This window comes from Lolium perenne, chromosome 1 (genome assembly GCF_019359855.2).
Source record: "Lolium perenne isolate Kyuss_39 chromosome 1, Kyuss_2.0, whole genome shotgun sequence".
NCBI lineage: Eukaryota > Viridiplantae > Streptophyta > Magnoliopsida > Poales > Poaceae > Lolium > Lolium perenne.
In genome coordinates this window covers 152,036,264-152,063,495 of record NC_067244.2, presented here as the reverse complement: position 1 = coordinate 152,063,495, position 27,232 = coordinate 152,036,264, and the positions used below count along the sequence as shown (strand labels likewise).

Genomic DNA, 27,232 nt, shown 5'->3' with positions numbered 1-27,232 from the left:
TTCCTTGATGCACACTCCGGGTATAATCAAATCAAGCTGAAGAAAGAATACCAGGAGCTGACCGCGTTCATCACCCCACACGGCGTTTTCTGTTACAACGTCATGACCTTCGGGTTGAAAAACGCAGGAGCAACTTATCAACGTTGCATGCAGGCTTGCCTTGGAGAGCAGATCGGGAGAAACATCGAAGTTTACATCGACGACATTGTGGTAAAGACGAAGCACGCTGCCACACTCATCGATGACTTGCGGGAAACTTTCGACAGTTTAGACAAGTATAAAATCAAGCTGAATCCAAAAAATGCTTCTTCGGAGTGCCAGGGGGACAAGTACTCGGGTACTTCATTTCAGCTAGGGGGATTGAAGCCAACCCTTTGAAGATTAAAGCCATTCTCGACATGGAGCCGCCAAAGAATCTGCACCAAGTGCAGCAGTTGGCAGGACGTCTAGCAGCGCTCAGTAGATTCATCGCCAAGCTGGGAGAAAAAGCTTTGCCGTTCTATAACCTGATGAAAAAATCAGAAAAGTTCGAGTGGACAAAAGAGGCACAGGAGTCCTTCGATAACCTGAAGAAAATCCTGTCGACGTCCCCAGTCCTCGTGACCCCGCACGAAAAAGAAACGCTACTTATGTACATAGCCGCAACAGCACAAGTCTTCAGCAGCGTTTTGGTCATCGAGCGAGAAGAGGCAGGAAAAGTCCACGGTGTTCAAAGGCCTGTTTACTACCTCAGTGAAGTACTCACACCCGCGAAGCAGAGATACCCTCATCATCAGAAGCTGGCGTATGCAGTATGGAAATCGGCTCGCAAGCTGCGTCATTATTTCACGGAGCACCCGATTGTCGTCGTGAGTGAAGCGCCATTAAAGAACATAATGACTAACCCAGAAGCCACAGGTCGGGTGTCCCAATGGGCCATCGAGATAGCGCCACACGACATAACTTACGTTAATCGGACAGCGATAAAGTCCCAGGTCCTCCCAGACTTCGTGGCAGACTGGATCCAGTCGCAGACACCAGCGGCACCCGACATGTCGGGATCATGGACAATGTACTTCACCGGGTCAAAACGGAGCACGGGCGCAGGAGCAGGAGTGATATTGATATCACCACAGGGAGATAAGATGAAGTACATACTACGTATGAATTTCTCCCTGCTGACGAACAATGAAGCAGAGTATGAAGCACTGCTGCACGGGATGAGGATGGCGAAAGCATGCGGAGCAACTCGCCTAGAAATCTACGGAGATTCAAACTTGGTGGTGCAGAAATCGATGAACCTATGTGACGCGGTCAGTGACAACATGATCGCTTATCGACAGTTGTATCAAAATATGGAAGCCAAGTTTGAAGGATGCGAACTCAAACATATCGGCAGAGCCAGCAATGAAGAAGCCGACACTATGGCGAATATCGGGTCCATGTGCTCCCCCATCCCAGACGGAGTGTTCTACGAAGTCATTGCCCAACGATTGATAAAGGAGAAAGCTTCGGCACCTTCAAAACCATCGTTTGATGAATCAGCATCGGACCAGCAGCAAACTGTCGAAGAACCTTCGCCACCATCAGTGGAGCAAGTCCTCCTCCTTGAGCCGCTATGGACCAAACCGTTACTAGCATACCTGACGAAGCAGGAGTTGCCGGAGGATTCTGTGGAAGCAAGGCGGATCGTCAGATGGTCAAAGGCCTTCACCGTGGTTAATGGCGAACTTTACAAGCGTAGCATCTCGGGTATCCTCCAAAGGTGTATCTCCATTGACGATGGAAAAGCACTACTGCGCGAGATACATGAGGGAACCTGCGGACACCACGCAGGAAGCAGGACCCTTGTAGCAAAAGCCTTCAGGACAGGATTTTACTGGTCAACAGCAGCATCGGATGCTCGGGATCTAGTCATGAAATGTGACCCCTGCCAGCGCTTTTCCCCAAAACCGCACACCCCCGCAACAGATCTAATGACAATACCTCTAGCCTGGCCCTTTGCTCAATGGGGACTCGACCAAGTTGGACCGCTGCCGAGGTCGTCGCCTGGAGGGCACACGTATTTACTGGTCGCAGTCGACAAGTTCACCAAGTGGATCGAGGCAGTGCCCGTTCAAAACCAAAAGGCCGAAACAGATGTTCAGTTTTTCAGAGGAATAACTTGTCGGTTTGGTATGCCCCACAGTATCGTCACACACAACGGATCTAACTTCGACTCCAAAGAGTTTCGGAAGTTCTGCGACGACGGAGGAATCAAACTGAAGTTTGCATCAGTTAGCCACCCACAAACCAATGGGCAGGTGGAAAGGATCAACGGTCTAATAGGGGATGGCCTCAAGAAACGCCTTACAGGCGCGGCTGGAGCCTGGGTCGAGGAGCTACCATCTGTGCTATGGAGTTTGCGCACTATGCCCAACAGGTCGACTCAGTACACCCCGTTCTTCTTGGTGCATGGAGCCGAAGCAGTTCTACCAGCCGACGTTCGGTTCGAGGCTCCTCGGGTGACAGCGTACACAGAATCTGATATGGGGTGGCCCGATCTTCTCAGTAAGCAATGGTGGTGATGATGATCACGGGGTGATGGCAGCGGAGGAACACGACGATGTAGTGGATGATAACTTGTATGACGCAACGAGATCTCTCGATTGGTTCCTGTCGCCAATGCAACAGCTCTCAACCCTGCAAGATATTCGCAACTCCACACACTTGCGCAGGTAGCCGCCGACCACGAAGCGGTAAGTTGCAACCGTCTAATTCCCAATGGAACAGCAGATCATACAAGACTTTTTCAGGATCTACACAATATCAAGCAATATGGTGTAGGGATTCAATAGTTTTGCTAGAGCAAACAACTAAGAACTAGGGTTTATCTTAAACGTGGTCTAAAGCAGCTAGGGGGCGTCCTGGGCACTTATATAGGCGTCCGGGACGACTCCTGGTCGAAAAGATACAAAAATAACCGACCCAGAATAGATCTGGTCGAGACAGACTCGGACAAATCCGGTCTGGAATCCGGTCAACCGGGCCAGGGACCGGATCGGCCGGTCTGGCGTCCGGTCAACCGGGCGACAACCGGAAACTTCGCAACTTTCGTCCGGTTTTGGTCCGGTACGATGCATCCGGTTGGCGCCCGGTCAACCAGGCCAGGGACCGGGCTGGCCGGTCTGGTGGCCGGTCTAACCGGGTGCTGGACCGGCCTGGACGTCGTCTTCTCCTATCGCGCATTCCTCCCGCTCCTCCCTCGCGCGTCCATGAGATATCTTCATGTCCAGCTCCATGTCCAGCTTCACGTCCATCTTGACGTCCGTCTTCATGTCCAGCTGCTCCTCTCCTCCTCGTGCGATGCTCGTCTCCTCTTGATACCTGATGATACATAAGTAATAGGACTTAGGCAGTATAAAGTTCTCATCAATCAAAGTACCGTTTAGAAACAAGTTCACATGTTGTTTAAGTAGCTTCGCACGAGCCCTTGTAATTGGTCCAATCCGAACTTCATTGGACTTGAGCTTCACAGCAGGTTCATCTTCATTTATCAATGACGGAGGTAGTGGTGTAGTAGGGATGTCCTCATCATCTCCCCCCCCCCTTCAAAAGGCATCGACCCCGACGCTCCAAGGTCTTCTCTGTCAGATGGTGTCAAATCAGCAACATTGAAAGAATTACTGACACCAAACTCATCAACTGGAAGATCTATCGAGTATGCATTATCATTGATCTTGGCAAGCACTTTGTAAGGACCAGCACCACGAGGCTTCAACTTAGACTTCCGCAGCTTCGGGAACCTATCCTTGTGAAAATGTACCCAGACCGTATCACCAGGCTTGAACAACATCTCTTTGCGCTTCTTATTCATCCTTGCAGCATTGCTCTTTCCTTTCTTCTCTATCAACTCTTTAGTCTTCACATGGATTTTTCGCACAAAATCTGCCCTCTTGGATGCCTCCATATTAACTCTCTCATGTATGGGCAAAGGCAACAAGTCAAGTGGAGTAATGGGTTTAAAACCATACACCACCTCAAAAGGACATAGCTCTGTGGTAGAATGGACCGCCCTGTTGTAAGCAAACTCTATATGCGGCAAACACTCTTCCCACTCCTTCAGGTTCTTCTTGATCATGGATCTCAACAGTTGTGACAAGGTTCGATTCACCACCTCAGTTTGTCCATCAGTTTGGGGATGACAAGTAGTACTAAACTGTAGCTTTGTTCCTAGCTTTCACCAAAGTGTCTTCCAGAAGTAGCTCATGAACTTCACATCACGATCAGAAACAATAGTCTTTGGAACTCCATGTAGTCGAACAATCTCCCTGAAAAATAGGTTAGCAATATGCGACGCATCGTCGTTTTTGTGGCAGGCAATAAAGTGTGACATTTTAGAAAATCTGTCCACTACCACAAATATAGAATCATGGCCTCTCTTAGTACACGGCAAACCCAACACAAAATCCATACTAATATCTTCCCAAGGTGTAGTAGGTGCCGGTAATGGAGTATACAAACCGTGAGGCTTCAGCTTCGACTTGGACTTGTTGCAAGTAATGCATCTCTTCACATACTGACACGCGTACAGCACGCGACCGTTGGGAACCCCAAGTGGAAGGTGTGATGCGTACAGCAGTAAGTTTCCCTCAGTTAGAAACCAAGGTTTATCGAACCAGTAGGAGTCAAGAAGCACGTTGAAGGTTGATGGCGGCGAGATGTAGTGCGGCGCAACACCAGGGATTCCGGCGCCAACGTGGAACCTGCACAACACAACCAAAGTACTTTGCCCCAACGAAACAGTGAGGTTGTCAATCTCACCGGCTTGCTGTAACAAAGGATTAGATGTATAGTGTGGAAGATGATTGTTTGCAGAAAACAGTAGAACAATTGCAGTAGATTGTATTTCAGATGTAAAGAATGGACCGGGGTCCACAGTTCACTAGTGGTGTTTCTCCCATAAGATAAATAGCATGTTGGGTGAACAAATTACAGTTGGGCAATTGACAAATAGAGAGGGCATGACCATGCACATACATGATATGATGAGTATTGTGAGATTTAATTGGGCATTACGACAAAGTACATAGACCGCTATCCAGCATGCATCTATGCCTAAAAAGTCCACCTTCAGGTTATCATCCGAACCCCTTCCAGTATTAAGTTGCAAACAACAGACAATTGCATTAAGTATGGTGCGTAATGTAATCAATAACTACATCCTCGGACATAGCATCAATGTTTTATCTCTAGTGGCAACAGCACATCCATAACCTTAGAGGTTTCTCTCACTCCCCCAGATTCACGGAGACATGAACCCACTATCGAGCATAAATACTCCCTCTTGAAGTTAAGAGTAAAAACTTGGCCAGAGCCTCTACTAATAACGGAGAGCATGCAAGATCATAAACAACACATAGATAATAGATTGATAATCAACATAACATAGTATTCTCTATTCATCGGATCCCAACAAACACAACATATAGCATTACAGATAGATGATCTTGATCATGTTAGGCAGCTCACAAGATCCGACAATGAAGCATAATGAGGAGAAGACAACCATCTAGCTACTGATATGGACCCATAGTCCAGGGGTAAACTACTCACTCATCACTCCGGAGGCGACCATGGCGGTGTAGAGTCCTCCAGGAGATGAATCCCCTCTCCGGCAGGGTGCTGGAGGCGATCTCCTGAATCCCCCGAGATGGGATTGGCGGCGGTGTCTCTGGAAGGTTTTCCGTATCGTGGCTCTCGGTACTGGGGGTTTCGCGACGAAGGCTATTTGTAGGCGGAAGGGCAGAGTCGGGAGAGTCACGAGGGGCCCACACGCTAGGGCCGCGCGGCCAGCACCTGGGCCGCGCCGCCCTAGTGTGGCGCCGCCTCGTGGCCCCACTTCGTCTTCTCTCCGGTCTTATGGAAGCTTCGTGTGAAAATAGGCCCCTGGGCGTTGATTTCGTCCAATTCTGAGAATATTTCCTTACTAGGATTTCTGAAACCAAAAACAGCAGAAAACAGCAACTGGCTCTTCGGCATCTCGTTAATAGGTTAGTGCCGGAAAATGCATAAATATGACATAAAGTATGCATAAAACATGTACATATCATCAATAATGTGGCATGGAACATAAGAAATTATCGATACGTCGGAGACGTATCAGCATCCCCAAGCTTAGTTTCTGCTCGTCCCGAGCAGGTAAACGATAACAAAGATAATTTCTGGAGTGACATGCCATCATAACCTTGATCATACTATTGTAAGCATATGTAATGAATGCAGCGATCAAAACAATGTAAATGTCATGAGTAAACAACTGAATCATATATCAAAGACTTTTCATGAATAGTACTTTCAAGACAAGCATCAATAAGTCTTGCATAAGAGTTAACTCATAAAGCAATAATTCAAAGTAGAGGTATTGAAGCAACACAAAGGAAGATTAAGTTTCAGCGGTTGCTTTCAACTTATAACATGTATATCTCATGGATAGTTGTCAATGCAAAGTAATATAACAAGTGCAATATGCAAGTATGTAAGAATCAATGCACAGTTCACACAAGTGTTTGCTTCTTGAGGTGGAGAGAGATAGGTGAACTGAGTCAACATAAAAGTAAAAGAAAGGCCCTTCGCAGAGGGAAGCATTGATTGCTATATTTGTGTTAGAGCTTTGGTTTTGAAAACAAGAAACAATTTTGTCAACGGTAGTAATAAAGCATATGTATCATGTAAATTATATCTTACAAGTTGCAAGCCTCATGCATAGTATACTAATAGTGCTCGCACCTTGTCCTAATTAGCTTGGATTACCGGGATTATCATCGCAATGCACATGTTTCAACCAAGTGTCACAAAGGGGTACCTCTATGCTGCCTGTACAAAGGTCTAAGGAGAAAGCTCGCATCGGATTTCTCGCTATTGATTATTCTCAACTTAGACATCCATACCGGGACAACATAGACAACAGATAATGGACTCCTCTTATATGCATAAGCATGTAGCAACAATTAATTTTCTCATATGAGATTGAGGATATATGTCCAAAACTGAAACTTCCACCATGATTCATGGCTTTAGTTAGCCGCCCAATGTTCTTCTCTAACAATATGCATGCTCTAACCATTAAATGAGTGGTTAATCTCCCTTACTTCAGACAAGACGGACATGCATAGCAACTCACATGATATTCAACAAGGAGTAGTTGATGGCGTCCCCAGGAACATGGTTATCGCACAACAAGCAACTTAATAAGAGATAAAGTGCATAAGTACATATTCAATACCACAATAGTTTTTAAGCTATTTGTCCCATGAGCTATATATTGTAAAGATAAAGAATAGAAATTTTAAAGGTAGCACTCAAGCAATTTACTTTGGAATGGCGGAGAAATACCATGTAGTAGGTAGGTATGGTGGACACAAATGGCATAGTGGTTGGCTCAAGGATTTGGATGCATGAGAAGTATTCCCTCTCGATACAAGGTTTAGGCTAGCAATGTTATTTGAAGCAAACACAAGGATGAAGCGGTGCAGCAAAACTCACATAAAAGACATATTGTAAACATTATAAGACTCTACACCGTCTTCCTTGTTGTTCAAACTCAATACTAGGAATTATCTAGACCTTAGAGAGACCAATTATGCAAACCAAATTTTAGCAAGCTCTATGTATTTCTTCATTAATAGGTGCAAAGTATATGATGCAAGAGCTTAAACATGAGCACAACAATTGCCAAGTATCACATTATCCAAGACATTATAGCAATTACTACACGTATCATTTTCCAATTCCAACCATATAACAATTTAACGAAGAAGAAACTTCGCCATGAATACTATGAGTAAAGCCTAAGGACATACTTGTCCATATGCAACAGCGGAGCGTGTCTCTCTCCCACACAAAGAATGCTAGGATCCATTTTATTCAAACAAAACAAAAACAAAAACAAACCGACGCTCCAAGCAAAGCACATAAGATGTGATGGAATAAAAATATAGTTTCAGGGGAGGAACCTGATAATGTTGTCGATGAAGAAGGGGATGCCTTGGGCATCCCCAAGCTTAGACGCTTGAGTCTTCTTGATATATGCAGGGGTGAACCACCGGGGCATCCCCAAGCTTAGAGCTTTCACTCTCCTTGATCATGTTGTATCATCTCCCTCTCTTGATCCTTGAAAACTTCCTCCACACCAAACTCAAAACAACTCATTAGAGAGTTAGTGCACAATCAAAATTTACATGTTCAGAGGTGACATAATCATTCTTAACACTTCTGGACATTGCATAAAGCTACTGAAAGTCAATGGAATCGAAAAATCCATCAAGCATATCAAAACAGGCAATGCGAAATAAAAGGCAGAATCTGTCAAAACAGAACAGTTCGTAAAGACGAATTTTATTGAGGCACCAGACTTGCTCAAATGAAAATGCTCAAATTGAATGAAAGTTGCGTACATATCTGAGGATCACTCACGTAAATTGGCATAATTTTCTGAGTTACCTACAGAGAATTATGCCCAGATTCGTGACAGCAAAGAAATCTGTTTCTGCGCAGTAATCCAAATCTAGTACGAACCTTACTATCAACGACTTTACTTGGCACAACAATGCACATAACTAAGATAAGGAGAGGTTGCTACAGTAGTAAACAACTTCCAAGACTCAAATAAAAAATAAAAGTACTGTAGTAAAAACATGGGTTGTCTCCCATAAGCGCTTTTCTTTAACGCTTTTCAGCTAGGCGCAGAAAGTGTATATCAAATATTATCAAGAGATGATGCATCTACAGTGGGGTGTGGAGTTTTCTCAACCATGCATATTATATTGGATACATAAGTTTCAGCAGCTCCCTTTTCATTAGTCTTGGGCTTGCTACTCTCATCAAACAAATTTTCAGGAACAAGCCAAGCATAGTTATTTTCTAATGCCTCATGCATTGCTAGGAGCTTACATGGTATTGGTGCTTTAATCTCCCCACCATTATTAACATTATTAGTATACTTAATTCTATCCATATCCATCTTTTCAAGTGTTCTTTTAAAATCGGTGATCATGCCAAGCCTATCATGCTTACTAAAAACTTTTCTAGCTTCTTTAGCTATATCCGCAAATTCTCGCACTAAGACTTTTAGAACAAAATCTCTCTTCTCTCCCCTCTCCATATCAGAAAGTGTAAGAAACATGTGTTGTATCATGGGGTTGAGACTAATAAATCTAGCTTCCATCATGCGTACCAAACAAACATAGGCATCTTCATAAGTAGGGACAGCTTTTGCAAGGGGTATATCTTTAAGATCTTCATGCATACTAACGTGGGTGAAAAATTCTTCTATATTATCTCTTCCAATTATAGACCCTTGTCCCACAGGTATATCTTTTACAGTGAAATTAAAAGGAAACATGTTGAAATAAGTAAATGCAAGTAACTAATTTTTTTGTGTTTTTGATATAGCAAACAAGATAGCAAATAAAGTAAAACTAGCAACTAATTTTTTTGTATTTTGATTTAGTGCAGCAAACAAAGTAGTAAATAAAATAAAGCAAGACAAAAACAAAGTAAAGAGATTGGATTGTGGAGACTCCCCTTGCAGCGTGTCTTGATCTCCCCGGCAACGGCGCCAGAAATTTAGCTGCTGGCGTGGAGTTGACGTGGGAGTTAGAAATCTCTGTGGTGTAATTTTCCTTCACGTCCCCGGCAACGGCGCCAGAAATTTAGCTTGACACGCGTACAACACGCGACCGTTGGGAACCCCAAGTGGAAGGTGTGATGCGTACAGCAGTAAGTTTCCCTCAGTTAGAAACCAAGGTTTATCGAACCAGTAGGAGTCAAGAAGCACGTTGAAGGTTGATGGCGGCGAGATGTAGTGCGGCGCAACACTAGGGATTCCGGCGCCAACGTGGAACCTGCACAACACAACCAAAGTACTTTGCCCCAACGAAACAGTGAGGTTGTCAATCTCACCGGCTTGCTGTAACAAAGGATTAGATGTATAGTGTGGAAGATGATTGTTTGCAGAAAACAGTAGAACAATTGCAGTAGATTGTATTTTAGATGTAAAGAATGGACCGGGGTCCACAGTTCACTAGTGGTGTCTCTCCCATAAGATAAATAGCATGTTGGGTGAACAAATTACAGTTGGGCAATTGACAAATAGAGAGGGCATGACCATGCACATACATGATATGATGAGTATTGTGAGATTTAATTGGGCATTACGACAAAGTACATAGACCGCTATCCAGCATGCATCTATGCCTAAAAAGTCCACCTTCAGGTTATCATCCGAACCCCTTCCAGTATTAAGTTGCAAACAACAGACAATTGCATTAAGTATGGTGCGTAATGTAATCAATAACTACATCCTCGAACATAGCATCAATGTTTTATCCCTAGTGGCAACAACACATCCATAACCTTAGAGGTTTCTCTCACTCCCCCAGATTCACGGAGACATGAACCCACTATCGAGCATAAATACTCCCTCTTGGAGTTAAGAGTAAAAACTTGGCCAGAGCCTCTACTAATAACGGAGAGTATGCAAGATCATAAACAACACATAGATAATAGATTGATAATCAACATAACATAGTATTCTCTATTCATCGGATTCCAACAAACACAACATATAGCATTACAGATAGATGATCTTGATCATGTTAGGCAGCTCACAAGATCCGACAATGAAGCATAATGAGGAGAAGACAGCCATCTAGCTACTGCTATGGACCCATAGTCCAGGGGTAAACTACTCACTCATCACTCCGGAGGCGACCATGGCGGTGTAGAGTCCTCCGGGAGATGAATCCCCTCTCCGGCAGGGTGCCGGAGGCGATCTCCTGAATCCCCCGAGATGGGATTGGCGGCGGCGGCATCTCTAGAAGGTTTTCCGTATCGTGGCTCTCGGTACTGGGGGTTTTGCGACGAAGGCTATTTGTAGGCGGAAGGGCAGAGTCGGGAGAGTCACGAGGGGCCCACACGCTAGGGCCGCGCGGCCAGCACCTGGGCCGCGCCGCCCTAGTGTGGCGCCGCCTCGTGGCCTCACTTCGTCTTCTCTCCGGTCTTCTGGAAGCTTCGTGTGAAAATAGGCCCCTGGGAGTTGATTTCGTCCAATTCCGAGAATATTTCCTTACTAGGATTTCTGAAACCAAAAACAGCAGAAAACAGCAACTGGCTCTTCGGCATCTCGTTAATAGGTTAGTGCCGGAAAATGCATAAATATGACATAAAGTATGCATAAAACATGTAGATATCATCAATAATGTGGCATGGAACATAAGAAATTATCGATACGTCGGAGACGTATCATATACCTGTCCACATCCCGCCTCATCTTTGGCCAATAAAAGTGATCAGCGAGCATGAGTAGCGTCTTCTCACGCCCAAAGTGACCCATCAAACCTCCAGCATGTGATTCCTGCAATAAGAGCAAACACACAGACGATTCTGGAACACATAGTTTGTTAGCTCGAAACAAGAACCCATCATGTATGTGATATTTTTCCCATGCTCTACCAAGAGCACATAAGCGATATGGTTCAGCAAAATCATGATCCATAGCATACAAATCACATAGCACTTCCAATCCAGGAATTTTAACATCAAGTTGAGTTAATAGCATATTCTTCCTAGATAAAGCATCAGCAACAATATTATCTTTTCCCTTCTTATGCTTAATAATGTATGGAAAAGACTCAATGAACTCAACCCACTTAGCAAGACGCCTATGCAAAGTAGATTGGGCTTTCAGATATTTCAAAGCTTCATGATCAGAATGTATGATAAATTCTTTTGGCCACAAATAATGTTGCCAAACCTCAAGAACTCTAATTAAAGCATACAATTCTTTATCATAGATAGGATAGTTCAACTTAGCACCAGAAAGTTTCTCAGAAAAATATGCAATTGGGCGACCCTCTTGCATGAACACACCACCAATTCCAATACCACTAGCATCACATTCAATCTCGAATTGCTTATTGAAATCAGGAAGTGCAAGCAACGGTGCAGAAGTTAACAATCATTTCAGTTCATCAAAAGCATGATCTTGGGCAACGCCCCACTCAAATGCAACACCCTTTTTAGTCAATTCATTCAAAGGTGCAGCAATAGTAGAAAGGTTGGGCACAAAACGGCGATAAAACCCAGCTAGACCATGAAAACTTCTAACTTGACTCACATTCATGGGAGTAGGCCAATTTTGAATAGCTTCAATTTTAGACACATCTACTTCTACTACATGCTTAGAGACAACATATCCCAGAAATATGACCTTATCTTTGCAAAATGTGCACTTCTCAAGATTACCATAGAGTTTACTATCACGCAACACTTGCAAAACATGTCGAATATGTATAATATGATCAGATTCATTGCGGCTGTAAATTAATATGTCATCAAAATACACAACCACAAACTTGCCAATAAAATCACGCAAAACATGGTTCATCAGTCTCATGAAAGTGCTAGGTGCATTAGTCAAACCAAAAGGCATTACTAACCACTCATATAAACCAAATTTTGTTTTAAAGGCAGTTTTCCACTCATCCCCTTCTTTCATCCTAATTTGATGATAACCACTACGCAAATCAATTTTAGAGAACACAGCAGCACCACTCAATTCATCTAGCATATCCTCTAAACGGGGAATAGGGTGACGATATCGAATAGTGATATTGTTTATAGCTCTACAATCTACGCACATACGCCATGTACCATCTTTCTTAGGAACTAGAATAACAGGAACATCACAAGGACTAAGGCTTATGCGGATATAACCTTTGTCGAGTAGCGCTTGTACTTGCTTCTGTATCTCCTTCGTCTCTTCGGGGTTCGTTCTATATGGTGCCCGATTGGGTAGCGAAGCTCCGGGAATCAAGTCGATTTGATGCTCAATACCTCGCAATGGTGGAAGTCCTGTGGGTACCTCATCCGGAAACACGTCGCCAAATTCCTGCAAAACATTAGAAACACCAAGAGGAAGAGGGGTCATGTCGTTAGAAACCAAAACCGTACCCCTGTACAAGAGCACAAGTGGCATGGTTGTAGGATCCTCACTAAATTCTCTCATGTCTTCTTTGGTGTATAATGAGACTAAGGAATTCACTCTCTCACTTTTCGTTATATCACTCACAACATTACAATTCTCTCGCCTATCTAAAGAAGCATCCTCCAAGTTGACTTCAACTTTCTGACGAGATTCATTGACAATTTGCTGTGGTATCATAGGATGTAAATTAATTTTCTTGCCCTTGAACTCCAAGTGATATGTATTGGCACGGCCATTGTGTTGCACAGAACGGTCATAGAGCCAAGGCCGACCCAATAGCAGGTGACACACCGTCATAGGAACGACATCAAAATCAATGCAATCCTTATACAGTCCAATAGCAAACTCAACACGCACCATATGGTTTACCTTTATCTCACCATTGTCGCTCAACCACTGAATATAGTATGGATGCGGGTGCGGTAGATACTTCAACTTCAGCTTGGTACACAACTCCTTGCTTGCTAAATTACGGCAACTCCCACCATCAATAATGACCTTGCAAGCCTTGTCAGGACCAACTAAAGCCTTTGTTTGGAACAAATTGCAGCGCTGAGTAGATGCACTAGGCAAAACATTAAGAGCACGCTGCGACACAACAATGGTGCGAGCATCAGACGGATATGCATCTTCACCATCAGTGTCATAATCATCATCTTCTGGAGCATTAGGATCAACATCATCTCCAGTCTCGTACTCATTGTCTTCATTGATAACCATGACTTTGCGGTTAGGACAATCTCTCTTGAAGTGACCCTTGCCACCACATGTATGACAAACCATATCATGGTTACGCGCAGTAGACACTTTAGAGCCACTCGTACTTGCAGCAGATTCGGACTTCTTTGTGTTAGACACATTGGAGACCGGCTTACTAGGCGGAGTAGAGTAAGGTGCGGAGCACGTCGAAGGCGCTGGCGCCGTAGATGGTGCCGCACGGGGTGTGAAACGCCCAGCTCCTGTAGCTCGACCTTTGATCTTTGCTTCGTCAGCCAACTGTGATTCAGCTTCTCTTGCATGATGTAACAATTGATTCATATTGGTGTAGCTGTAGTGACGAACAATGCCTTTGATATCATACTTCAAACCATTGAGAAAACGCTGCATTGTCATCTCGAGAGACTCACGGACATGGCCATGCTGCATAAGCATCTCCATCTCCATGTAGTATTCATCCACAGTCTTCACACCTTGTCTCAATAGAGTCAGCTTATCATATATATTTCGCAAGTAATTTGTAGGCACAAAGCGAGAAGTCATCGCCTCCTTCATGGCACTCCATGTGCGTATAGGTTGCTCACGATCCTCTTCGCGGTTACGAACAAAAGCATCCCACCAACGCAAAGCATAGCCATCAAATTCGGAAGAAGCAAGCTTGATCTTCCGATCTTCAGTATAATGTGGATGTAAGCTCCACAACTTCTCAATCTTGAGCTCCCAAGTGAGGTATTCTTCAACATCAGCTCCTCCTTCAAACTTGGGTATCGAAAACTTGGGCTTACCCAAACCATCTTCCTCATCTTGTCCACGACCATTGCGGCCAAGTGGAGCCCAACCGCGAGCACGATTGCCACGTGGCGCATCACGAGCATTGTGTGCGTCATCTTGAAGCTCAGGACCATCGTCATCTTCTTGTTGTTGTTGCGCGGTCAAATTCTCAACAGCTAAGCGCAAATCAGCAAGATTGCGTTGTACATCCGTCATTTGATCTTGCATTGTAGTGACGTTCACATGAGTAGCATCCAACTTTTGGGAGATCTCGTCAATCTTCCCATTAAGCACCTCGTCCTGAACGCGGAATTCACGTCGCATCTCATTACGAAGAGCCTCATACTCCCTCCATGTGATGATATCTGCAGCACTCTTGTTTTCCTGGTTGACAATTCTATGATCACTAGCAGACTCGTTAGTAGATTAGTGCACTAAATCAAAAATATATAGTGGTACTCTCACAACTCACTCAAAACTGATAAGAAAAGGAGATCTTACCGTTCCAAAGTAAATTAGTGTTGCTTACCACTTGTAGTAATAACTAGTGCACGGATGTAGCGAAGCGAATATCAAGGGTATAAGAACAAATCACACTACAAAGCAGGGTATATGTGGGGCTGTAGGTAGGCTACCTATTTGCACCAATAACAAGCTCTAGCGCTGACCGTAGACAACCAATGATACTCACACAAGGTGATATAATGGGGCAATGCAACTATATGTGGGAAAGGTTGCAATGCACAAGGGAGACGCTAGCAAAGCTCAACGAAACAGGCACAAGATTGCTCAACTACAGGTGCAGTAAAATAAACTTAGGCCTTCACTTGAATCAACTAGCACTTCACGTTTCTTTTTTTTGGATTTTTCTTTTTGTATAACACACGTAGCTATGTAGCTCTGTTTGCTTCTTTTTCAATTTTTTTTTTGATATATGACACAACTCCTTGATAACACGGCCACAGAAATATGCAAAGCACTGATAACCTAACGAGCAGCTTGTCGAGCGGTAAAACTAGTCTCTTCTGGGGAAGTTCCTAGTCACTTTATATCGAAAGGCTGTGTCTATGGTTGGGAACAAGCACACTATACGCTATGTGGACTCGGAGTAACAAAAACTGACACTAGACGACAAAGTAACACAAGATGATAGAGTAAACTCAAACCCTAAAATACTAGATGGAAAGAAAAGATACGCAAAAACAACTACGAAAAGCAACTAAAACTTGAAATTAGTGCAATCTAAGGCTATGGCAAACCCTAACCCTAATTTTTTATGGCTTTTTCTGGATAGGAAAACACTCACAACTCAACTATGGGGTGGATTGTGGATGGCTTACCGAGGAAAACTGGAAATCTGATACCAAGATGATATGGGGTGGCCCGATCTTCTCAGTAAGCAAAGGTGGTGATGATGATCACGGGGTGATGGCAGCGGAGGAACACGACGATGTAGTGGATGATAACTTGTATGACGCAACGAGATCTCTCGATTGGTCCCTGTCGCCAATGCAACAGCTCTCAACCTTGCAAGATATTCGCAACTCCACACACTTACGCACGTAGCCGCCGACCACGAAGCGGTAAGTTGCAACCGTCTAATTCCCAATGGAACAGCAGATCACACAAGACTTTTTCAGGATCTACACAATATCAAGCAATATGGTGTAGGGATTCAATAGTTTTGCTAGAGCAAACAACTAAGAACTAGGGTTTATCTTAAACGTGGTCTAAAGCAGCTAGGGGGGCGTCCTGGGCACTTACATAGGCGTCCGGGACGACTCCTGGTCGAAAAGATACAAAAATAACCGACCCAGAATAGATCTGGTCGAGACAGACTCGGACAAATCCGGTCTGGAATCTGGTCAACCGGGCTAGGGACCGGATCGGCCGGTCTGGCGTCCGGTCAACCGGGCGGCAACCGGAAACTTCGCAACTTTCGTCCGGTTTTGGTCCGGTACGATGCATCCGGTTGGCGCCCGGTCAACCGGGTCAGGGACCGGGCTGGCCGGTCTGGTGGCCGGTCTAACCGGGTGCTGGACCGGCCTGGACGTCGTCTTCTCCTCTCGCGCATGCCTCACGCTCCTCCCTCGCGCGTCCATGAGATATCTTCATGTCCAGCTCCATGTCCAGCTTCACGTCCATCTTGACGTCCGTCTTCATGTCCAGCTGCTCCTCTCCTCCTCGTGCGATGCTCGTCTCCTCTTGATACCTGATGATACATAACTAATAGGACTTAGGCAGTATAAAGTTCTCATCAATCAAAGTACCGTTTAGAAACAAGTTCACCTATTGTTTAAGTAGCTTCGCACGAGCCCTTGTAATTGGTCCAATCCGAACTTCATTGGACTTGAGCTTCACAGCAGGTTCATCTTCATTTATCAATGACGGAGGTAGTGGTGTAGTAGGGATGTCCTCATCAGAATCTTCTTCCAACATCGCGCTGCAGGACGCCGTGGACCTTCTCGACGAAGCACGAGACATTGCCTTGGCAAGAACGACGGTGTACCAACAGGTGTTGAAGAATTATCACAGCCGACGAATACACAGTCGAAGCTTTAATGTTGGGGATATGGTACTTTGGCTGAAGCAAGAGAGACCCCTGAAACTTAAATCCCCATGGGAAGGACCATACATCGTCACTGAAGTGATACCAGGAGGAGCATATCGGCTCAAAAACCCAGCTTCAGGAAAAGACATTGGGAATCCATGGAACATCGCATAGTTGCGACGGTTCTATACATAGGAAGCAATTGTTTTTACTTACTTGACAGCCCTTAAGGTTGCTTTTCGCATTATGAATAAAGTTCTAATCAGATTCTCTACCTTTTTTCTTAATTCAGGCCCTACCACCCGAACATATCGTCTGGGGGCCCTAAACCATCGGCTCTTACTCCCATCGGGAGCGCTGGCCTGAAGGATACACAATGTCATTGATTAAATACTCTCAACGAGAGCTAAGATTAATGGCACACCAAAACAACCAATCCAAGCCTCGAAAAACACGCGAGCGCTGCAGTCGATGGTTACATTATCTCAAAATAAGGCTCAAACCGGTGCACCGCATGACGAAGCCAAGCGTCTAATTCCCTCGACTGAGTCGATGGGTCTCGCTCTCACAAAAACGTACATATCGACTTCGCAATAACATTGCAAAATTCAACGAAGTCGTCGAGAGAGTAGGTTGAACTGATCACTCAGCCGCCCTCGACAATACATTATCAATCAAACTAGTATAGCGTGTAGCGCACGCGGTAAATCTGTACAAAACAATCTTATGCAGGTACAAGGTTGTTACATTCATGACTGGGCTCCCCGGTTCCCTTGACCCTCGTCTCCCTCTCAAGGCACGACTCCATCCGAGAGACAATGGTATATGCAGGGCCTCTAGCAATATCATAATATTGGCCTAAACTCCTCTCAGTGTTTGCTACGGCCCTCAAGTCTAAGGATGGATGACACGCCAATACCGAAGCAAAGGCAAGCTCAGCACCAGCTAGAAGCTCTTTCCGCACCAACTGCCGAATCCTTTCGGGCGACTTGAATCGAGTAAACAGGGCAGACAAGGTTTTGGGTGCCTGATCTAGGGGAAACAAAGTACTCCAGACCATCTTGAGATGAGCGTGGAACTTATCGAAGTAGTAATGTGCCTTCTCCACCCGATACTCAAACTTCGCCATGACAACGGCCTTCGGACGATGCAGCCATAGATCGTGCTTTGGGCGAGCAGCATCAGTCATCGCCTTGACCTTTTCATGAATCTTCCTGTCTTCCTCGGATTTATCTGAAGATACAACTGGAAAGGAACGAATATCAGTTAAAAAGAACATTCGAGCTACGCCAGGAGTCAGGAGATGGGAGAAAACACTCACAGCCCAAACTTTCGGTGGCAACATGAAGACCATCGAGGGCATATTGCTCGATAGCAGTTGCCATTTCTCCCTTTTTCTTCACCAACGCTACCATGGCCCGAATAGAAGCAATGTCTTTATTTAAACGAGACACTTGGTCACGTAAGCGGCGAACAAGGTCAGATTCATCGTTAGTCGAAGGATTCAGGAAAAGCTCGGCACGAGAAGAAGATGAAGGAATCTGCAGTACAATCTTCGATTCAGAAATACATTAACATAAAACTCCCATCGGGAGCGCTGGCATATATATTACATCCAAAAGGTTGTTTGAAATTGGCAACAGAGCCGAACTAAATAGGACTAAGTCAAGTTACGATTGGTCTTATTTACAAATAACGAAGCAACAAGTTTAAGGAGGCGCTGACGATGAGCCAGGGGTAGCTTCAGGAGTAGGCTTGGCTTTTGCTTCGTCTACCAACTTCAGCAGTTGATTGGCACAAGTTACTGCCGATCTTTTAAAAGGTTCAAGGTCGACTAAGTGGTTGTCGTCATCCACAGGCAACGCCTTAGACAACTTCTCCAAGTCAGACCCCAGCCCATGACCCATTAGCAGCTGGAAAGTAAGAACCGCACCGAATAATCGAGAACGGTGTTTCAATACCTCCACAGGCTCAGAAGAGTCGACAAGAAAAGCATCCGCCATCTCGCCAAGGGTCTTGTCCTGCTTCACCTTCGGGAAGATCATCGAGTACAGCCTCGGCAGAGCTCCTCTAGTCTTTTGTAGAAGCCCAAGGACTTGAACATTTGACTCAGCAGCAAGTGACAAGGCATCGGATGTGGAGTCCTCCTGAAGCTGATGGCGTCGAGTAACGGTTATATTGGCGGCCTCTGAAAGAAAGACAGATCAATATCCAGAAAAGAAATACCAAAAAAGAAGCTATGTGTCGTGAATTTTACCCAATAAATCTTTGATGGATTCACGGAGGACGCCTTCCTTCTTATCGATTACGACCGCTGCCGCACGCCTGGCGTCCTGTTCATCCTTCATCTGCTGCTTCAGCTTCGACAGCTCTTCCTTTAGCAAGCCGTTTTCCTTCTTGGCATCGGTGGCAAGCCTGTTGGCCTCCAGCACCTGATCAGCCGAAGACTTGACAGTCTTTCGAAGCTGGGCGTTTTCAGCCTCCAGTCGGGTAAACTGCTCGGCGAAATCTACCACAGCATCGACAGTGGCATAAATTGGCTGCAGCAAAGGAAATCAGGGAGATTCAGTCGACATGGAGAAAATTCAGCAAAACAAGGAAAAATAAATACTTACGTGATCACGAGAAGCCGACGAAGTAGGAGCATCGCCAGGAGGAATAACCTTCGACACTGGAATCTTCTCCACGGTTGTCCTCGTAGGAGGCGTTGACTTAGTAGGAGAAGGATTTGGTTCCTTAGGCGATGCTGCTCTCTCAGCAGATAACTTAGCCCTCTTTGCGAGAGGGACAAGATCATCATCAGAGCTACTTGGGAAAAGAGGATGATTAGCATACAAAGTGACAAAGGTCAAATTACGAAGGAGTGAAGATGCTCATAGTTCGAGGTCATCTTCGGCAGCAAAAAAGCCTGACGGCCCCTTGTCGAAAGGAGAAGGCGGAAAAGCTCCAACGGCATCATTATCTTGGTCGCTGGGACTAGATTCAGCCGTCACAATGTAATCTTCGTCTATCTGCAAGCGACGCTTGCTCCTGGTGAAAGCGGGCTCTTCAACAGTGCCGCCCTCCTGAACATCGCTGTCTTCGAGGACCTGCTGGGCATCCTCGGTCCCTTCGGAATCGTCATCGTCATCCTCTGGTTCCACGCTGCTTTCCGGCGTAGGAGGATAGCATTGAGTGACGAAAGAGGCCTATCAAAAAGAAAAAGTGAAGTTTGTAAAGCACAACGAAGAAAAAAGGTGAAAACAAGCAAGAAGCAGTAAAGATTACCTCGGTTGGGAGATGGTCGAAATCAAAAGGGGGACGAGCCGATGTCAAGACGATGTTATCCTTCATACTGAGGCACGTCAAGCGACGAACCTCGTCCCGAAGCTCGTCTGCCGACAGGTCGGCAGAGTTGATCCTTGACTTGTCGTTCTTGCCGGTATAAAGCCATAACTGGTGGGTTCGAGACATTAGCGGCTGCACTCGACGTTGCAAGAACACTGAAACTACTTCAGTGCCGCACATCGTCAAGCCTCCCGTGTTCTTCAAGACGACGACCCGCTCAAACAGTTTGTCGGCTGTCGCCTTCTCTTCGGGAGAAAGGGCGTTTCGCCAGGACTTCTTCTTCTGAGCCACCAAGACGTCAACAAAGGGAGGGTGATTCGAACGCCGCCCGGGCACTATGGGGTCTCGCAGGTAGAACCACTTGTTGCGCCAGCCCTGGACGGATTCCTTCATTGGATAATAGAAGTAGTCGACTTCCTTCCTGACAACAAAGCCAACGCCACCGACGACGGGGGGGCCATTGCTGTCATTGTGATGCTTCACGTAGAAGATCTTCCTCCAAAGACCCCAGTGAGGGTCAATGCCAAGGAAGGCCTCGCAAACAGTGATGAAGATGGAAAGATGGAGAATCGAATTTGGAGTCAGCTGCCAGAGCTGGATTCCGTAGAAGAAAAGGAGAGAGCGAAGGAACTCGTGGGCTGGAAGAGAGAGACCACGGAACAGAAAGGAAGCAAACATAACAGTGAAGCTCTTCGGGGGCCTTGGGCGAGAGCCCGCACCTGGAAGACGAATGTCCTCCTCAGATGCGGAGATGAAGCCGAGGGCGCGCAGCCTGTTGATGTCGCGGTTGGAGATGGCGGAGGCGCTCCAATCGCGGCTAACTTTCGCCGCGCCCGAGGTGCTGCCGCTCTTCTTCTTGCCCATGGTGTGCGGAGCTTCTGACGAAGGAGCAGAGGAGGCAGGAAGGCTTGAGCGAGAAGATGAGCAGTAAGAGGTGTGAGAAGTAAAAACGAGGAGGCCCTTTATTTATGTCGTAAAAATCTTTGCGAGATCGTGGCCATAACTCCACAGGCGTCGTGGGAGGTGGAGCGGATCTGGCTATACACGTGGCGCTTGAAGAAAGAATGGAACCGGCGACCCATTATTCCCACGTTGTGCGAAAATCGAGGAGACGCCTCGGTCGCCGCGCGTGCACTGGTCAAGTCCTAAAAACTGCCCGCGTAGAGCTAGGGTGGGCCCGTCAGGTCAAGTCTTGTCAATCAAACCCCAGCAGCCGCGCGACAACAGTGACATCATAGAGATTGCTGTGAGCAGCCGAAGAAAAAATAAAAAGGTATCGGATGGTGAACTTGAGTCCATGCACAGATTGCGAAGCATCTGCACTTAGACTCGGGGGCTACTCCCATTGGGAGCGCTGACGCGCACCCGACAGATTAAGGACTCGAAGAAAAAGGATAAAAAAAATGGTTGCTTAGTTCAAGTCCGCGCCCAGTTGCAAGCACCCGTGCCCAGACTCGGGGGCTACTCCCATCGGGAGCGCTGGATGCGCACCCGATAGAACTTTTTTGTACTCCAGGATCATGCCCGGGGACGTGATTCTGTGTAGAGTAACGCTGTTTTGCCATCGGCAGTTAACCAACAAAAGTTGGGCGCTTTACTCATCATCCCTTGCAAGCAAAAATTTATCGGATGACTTATGAAGACCTGCAGAAAACATCGGCAGAGAAGAATGTTCGAGTGGTACAACTTGAGTCTACGCACGGATTGCAAGCATCCGTACCTAGACTCGGGGGCTACTCCCATCGGGAGCGCTGACGCGCACCCGACAAAAAAGGACGATGCTGATTCAAGACGAACAAGGACAATCAAGGAGAAGAACATCGAAAGAAGACATGCTTCAGTCTCTACCCGAACAATGTTCGGCTAGACACTCGGGGGCTACTGACGTGGGTATTACCCTTCGGGTAACCGACATTGCCCTATCCTGTATTGACTAATTGGAGGCCCATGAAGACACCTGGAGGCAAGATGGGCCACCTGGACAGCGCACCAGAGAAATCCTTGACGGGCAAGACAAGGAAGCAGCCGAACAAGGAAATATTAGATCCAAAACTGCTGTAAACCTAGTCGTACTCGGTTAGATCTCTTGAGACCTGGCCTCCTATATAAAGGCCAGGAGAGGGGCTGCCGAGGGACACACAATCAATCTTAGCAGCCTTAGCCACCAAAAAGTCTAGAGCTAGGTCGCCGTAGCACTTAGCCTTTCGACGAGACCTCAGCCGAACTATTCGGCACCCCATTGTAACCCATTATCTTCATAATCAAGAACAGACAGGCATGACGTAAGGGTTTTACCTCATCGAGGGCCCCGAACCTGGGTAAATCGCTCTCCCCGCTTGTCTGTGAACCGATGTCTCGTATCAGCTTGCTGGATTCCGCTAACCTTAAGCCCCAATCGGAGGGCATTGCCGAGGAGTACCCTCGACAACTGCCGCCTTCATTAGAATTTCCTTTCCTCCCGTCGAAAGTAATTTCTCATTCCATCCATTTATTAGCATGCACACCCTCTCAATCAGGTGTCTAAAGCAATCACACCCACGGGTAGACCCAAATATTTGTCACTAAGAGATTCAGTAACAATATTTAACTTCTTACAAACCTCTTCTCTGACCGGAACCTCAGTGTTAGGGCTAAAGAAGATGCTTGACTTCGCATCACTAACAAGTTGGTCTGAACTTGTACAATATAAATCTAGAGCATTGTGGAGAGCTATGGCGTTGGACATATCAGCTTTCTTCAGGATCAAGCCCTAAGTGACGCACTAGGGAATGGGCACACGCGGACCAAGCAGCAACCGTACTTTGAAAAGTCAGACCAGTGAGTGAACCAGGCAACAATTTTGCTGGTTCGCTGGTCAGACGGCTGGCTAGCCGGTTCGATAGCGATAAAAGCCATTAATTACTCCCTCAGGTTCATATTATTTATTGATAATATGGATGTACCTTGTGGCCGGTTCGATACAATCATACAAGCAAAGGTGGTTGTAGTGCAGTGACGCGGGCAAGAAAATCTTGTGGCAACGATTTGGTCCAGGCTTGCTCGTTGGACAGCAGATGCTCGAAATTAAAGAGTAAACGAAAATGACTACATGAGTCAGTACACGATGCTTTACCTTGATGAACGCGACTGCACCTGATACTGCAGATCTGTATGCCAGCGGTAGCACGCCGAAGAAAGGAATATATTCAGAATTTCAAATACAATTACTACACAAACGTCAATATCGAACTAGCTAAGTACTTCAGTTTCATAATTGTTGTCGTCTATATACTCACTTTCCCAAACGATCGTCTTAATCAATGCAGCACGATGGTGAGTTTGTCCAGTTGTTTAATCCGTGATATAACAATCCAGCAAAGATTGGGTGCCATTGAACCTATATTTAGCTTTTCGGGAAATTTTCAAATCTTATAAATCCTACATAATTTCTATATGAATCCTATTAATCAAAGAATCCCTACATAAAGACAGTACGCATCGATTTGATGCAAATCTGGGACTTTGTCCCCCCCTATAAAAAAACCCACTTCAACGAAATCTCTCAATTTCTCGTTTTATTATGTTCCATTTTGTGTGTATTCATGTATATATATCTTTAGAGTATATTGAATGTAAGAAAAGTGTAATCAAAGGGTAAAGAAAAAGATATGACACTGGAAGACTTGTTTTCGTCCTCATGCCTTCGTTGGCTCGAGTAGCGCTACAGTCCGTGTAGCAGCTACAAATCGTCAATGCACCTTTTACAAATGTAGATGGGTGCTTTAGCAGCTACTCCAGTTCAGTTTCTTGTCCCTGGATTCCTTGAGGACGATATGATATATACTCACTGCTTTGAACGCTTTGGCTCTTTAGTTTTTTGCTTTCGCTTTTGCATGAACCCTGTCGCGAAGCAAGGTATTCCTGCAACAGTTCCTCTCACCGTGTGCATATATAGGTCACGATGGACCCGCCGTCAACACCAACGAGATCTGTGACTCTGCATCACACGGCATCCATATATCCTTCAGCGATCAGCCGAGAAGCAGAGCACGTCGAGGATGCCGGGAGCCGTGAAGGTGTTCGGGTCGCCGACGTCGTCGGAGGTGGCCCGCGTGCTGGCGTGCCTCTTCGAGAAGGATGTGGAGTTCCAGCTCATCCGCGTCGACTCCTTCCGCGGCCCCAACCGCATGCCCCAGTACCTCAAGCTCCAGCCGCACGGCGAGGCGCTCACCTTTGAGGACGGCAACGTCACCCTCGTCGGTAAGCCACGCGGCCGGCAATGGACGTTCGTGTTTTTCTTGAGTAGTATTTTGAAATGTGGACAATGTTTTGGGTGCAGAGTCGAGGAAGATACTGCGGCACATCGCGGACAAGTACAAGGCGCAGGGGAACCCGGACCTGATCGGGATGGGGGCCCTGGAGCGCTCCTCCATCGAGCAGTGGCTGCAGACGGAGGCGCAGAGCTTCGACGTGCCCAGCGCCGACATGATCTACAGCCTCGGATTCCTGCCGCCCACCATGCCGCTCGACGGCAAGAAGGACGGCGCCGGCAATGGCGCCGGTGGCCGCGACGCTAGGCAGCAGCAGCAGCAGCAGAAGCAGCAGGGCATGATGATGAACCCGACCCACGTGCAGAAACTGGAGGAGATGAAGCAGCTGTTCGAGAAGAGCAGCAAGGATCTGGGCAAGGTGCTGGACATCTACGACCAGCGCCTGGAGGAGGCCGAGTACCTGGCCGGCGACAAGTTCACCCTCGCCGACCTCTCCCACATGCCCAACGCCGACCGCCTCGCCTCCGACCCGCGCTCCGCCCGCCTCATCCAGTCCCGCACGAACGTCAGCCGCTGGTGGGCCGACGTCTCCGCCCGCGAGTCCTGGGTGTACGTCAAGAGCCTGCAGCGCCCGCCGGCATCGGAGGCGCCCTTTTGATCTCCATCCACGCCGGCCGACTCCTCGCACTGAACGTACGGTGCCGATCAGCGAGAACCCGAGAAGGGGTTAACTATGGTCACTGCTCCATCACACTACATGCATACGTGGCGTTCGTCAGCTGCGGTGTGTTTCATTCCAAGCAATTCATCTTCTTGATTTCTTCGCTATATATGTAATGCATTTCCGTCGTTCTGAATAATCTTGTATAAGTTGTGTTTCACTTTTCTCATTGAATTCCTGTTGTTGCGTAATTCGATCGATCATTTTAATATTGCAATGGAAAGTACAATAAAATGATATATCCTTTTTTACTTCAGTTTTGATCCTACAGTTGTGGACGCAGTTCCACATCATACTTGATCTGAATGACTGGAATCACACAAGTAAGAATGAACAAAACATTTTTCCTACTAGTTCTCGGATGATTGAGAGTTTGATTAGGGCTGGGTCGACCTATACCTCTTGTGCATGGCCGGATTTGTGCTAACGGGCCTTACCTTATTCTTACCCTGCTCTCCCGTTCCTTCTTCCTGGCACCGAACAAAGCAACAGGGATGGCATGGCTAACCCGTGGTGTTTTGAGTTTGCGCTTGGCCAAAACCTAAGTACCATTGAGTTCATTGTAGCTTCGATAAACACTACTTGAGATCTTCTGGGAGGCCAATGGCCCAAAGCGTCAGTACCATTGGGTGCTATCGTCTTATGAACTAGTTGATACCCCGCGCGTTGCTGCGGATATTTGGTCAAAATTGTTGAAGTAAAACATCTAATGCTAAATTTAATTCAAATGAAATGTTTGGACATCAATACAAAAATTAAAATTGCTATCAAAATAATTCCGATCAGCTTGCTATCTTACATCTGTTAGAAAATTTTCATAGAAAAAGATAATCCCAATTAGCTTGTTATAACTTATATATCTCACATCTGTTGGTTGAACCATAAAAGAAACACTGAATGTATATACTTCAAAGAATAATAATATCACAGTTGAAACTTGAAACTACCTTCGTGAGCGTGAGGTAGCCAGATTCATCTTGTTAATATTGGTGGAAAAGAACCAAACTACCAAAAATATTCTGTGCCTTGGAAGGAAATCTGATTTAAACAACTAAATATAAGTACGCGAAGTCCACAACTTATGTAATCTTCAGGAAGCAACAATAGTATCTGACATGTATGATGGGTAGTTCTGAAACAGGTAAAATGATTTCGCCAATTAGACGTGCCAATATCCACTGCGTTATGACAATTGGAGATAATACCCAGTAATAGGAACTCATCATGTTTATCGATCTCTTTTTTTTTCTCTAGTTAAAATCTGTGAGAAAATAACAGTAAAATGCACCGTCAGAAAATATTAGTAAAATTTCCACGCAACAATCGTGGGCTTCTATCTCTAGATAGATATTGGTGGATAACTGAAGGGCGTGTATATGCAACTGTGCACATGTACAAATAGAGCACTTGGATAAGGCTGAAGAGATGTAGAGTAGCTAGCTAGTTAATTATTTGTAATCAAAGAAGAACAAAACAAAAAAAAAATAGGAGCATGGGGACGCCGAGAGGTGGATGGAAGGAAAATAAAAAAAGCTAAATACACCGCTAGTCCTAATAGTTGTAGTTTAGGTGCATTTTAGTCCCACAAGTTGTAAAATGGGATAAGTTAGTCCCACAAGTTGTCCCAATGTGCAAACTAGTCCCAAACTATTCTGGTGCCAACACGTGGCATTGGTCTTTTCGCCAAAGAGCCCCTACATATTTCCTATACCACACCTGGCCTTGCACATCCTTACCGCATGTGGGTCCCACCTGTCAGATGGGAGCAACGAAATAAAATATAATGGTGTGCTGCCTGTCAGATGGGAGCGAAGAAAAAAATATAATGGTGTGCTGCTGCCGCCAGGAGTCGAACTCGCGGTCTAGGAAGTAACACCACGACACGGACG

General features: G+C 45.9%; 1 protein-coding gene across 1 annotated transcript; it reads left to right on the top strand.

Annotated features, from left to right (window-relative positions):
* The first annotated feature begins 24,346 nt into the window (after window positions 1-24,346).
* LOC127307736 (glutathione S-transferase F11) lies at window positions 24,347-25,512 on the top strand. Its single transcript, XM_051338499.2, has 2 exons — window positions 24,347-24,611; window positions 24,691-25,512. The coding sequence occupies exons 1-2, from the start codon at window positions 24,410-24,412 to the stop codon at window positions 25,278-25,280; spliced, it is 792 nt and encodes a 263-aa protein (XP_051194459.1). The 5' UTR covers window positions 24,347-24,409; the 3' UTR covers window positions 25,281-25,512.
* The last annotated feature ends 1,720 nt before the right edge of the window (window positions 25,513-27,232 follow it).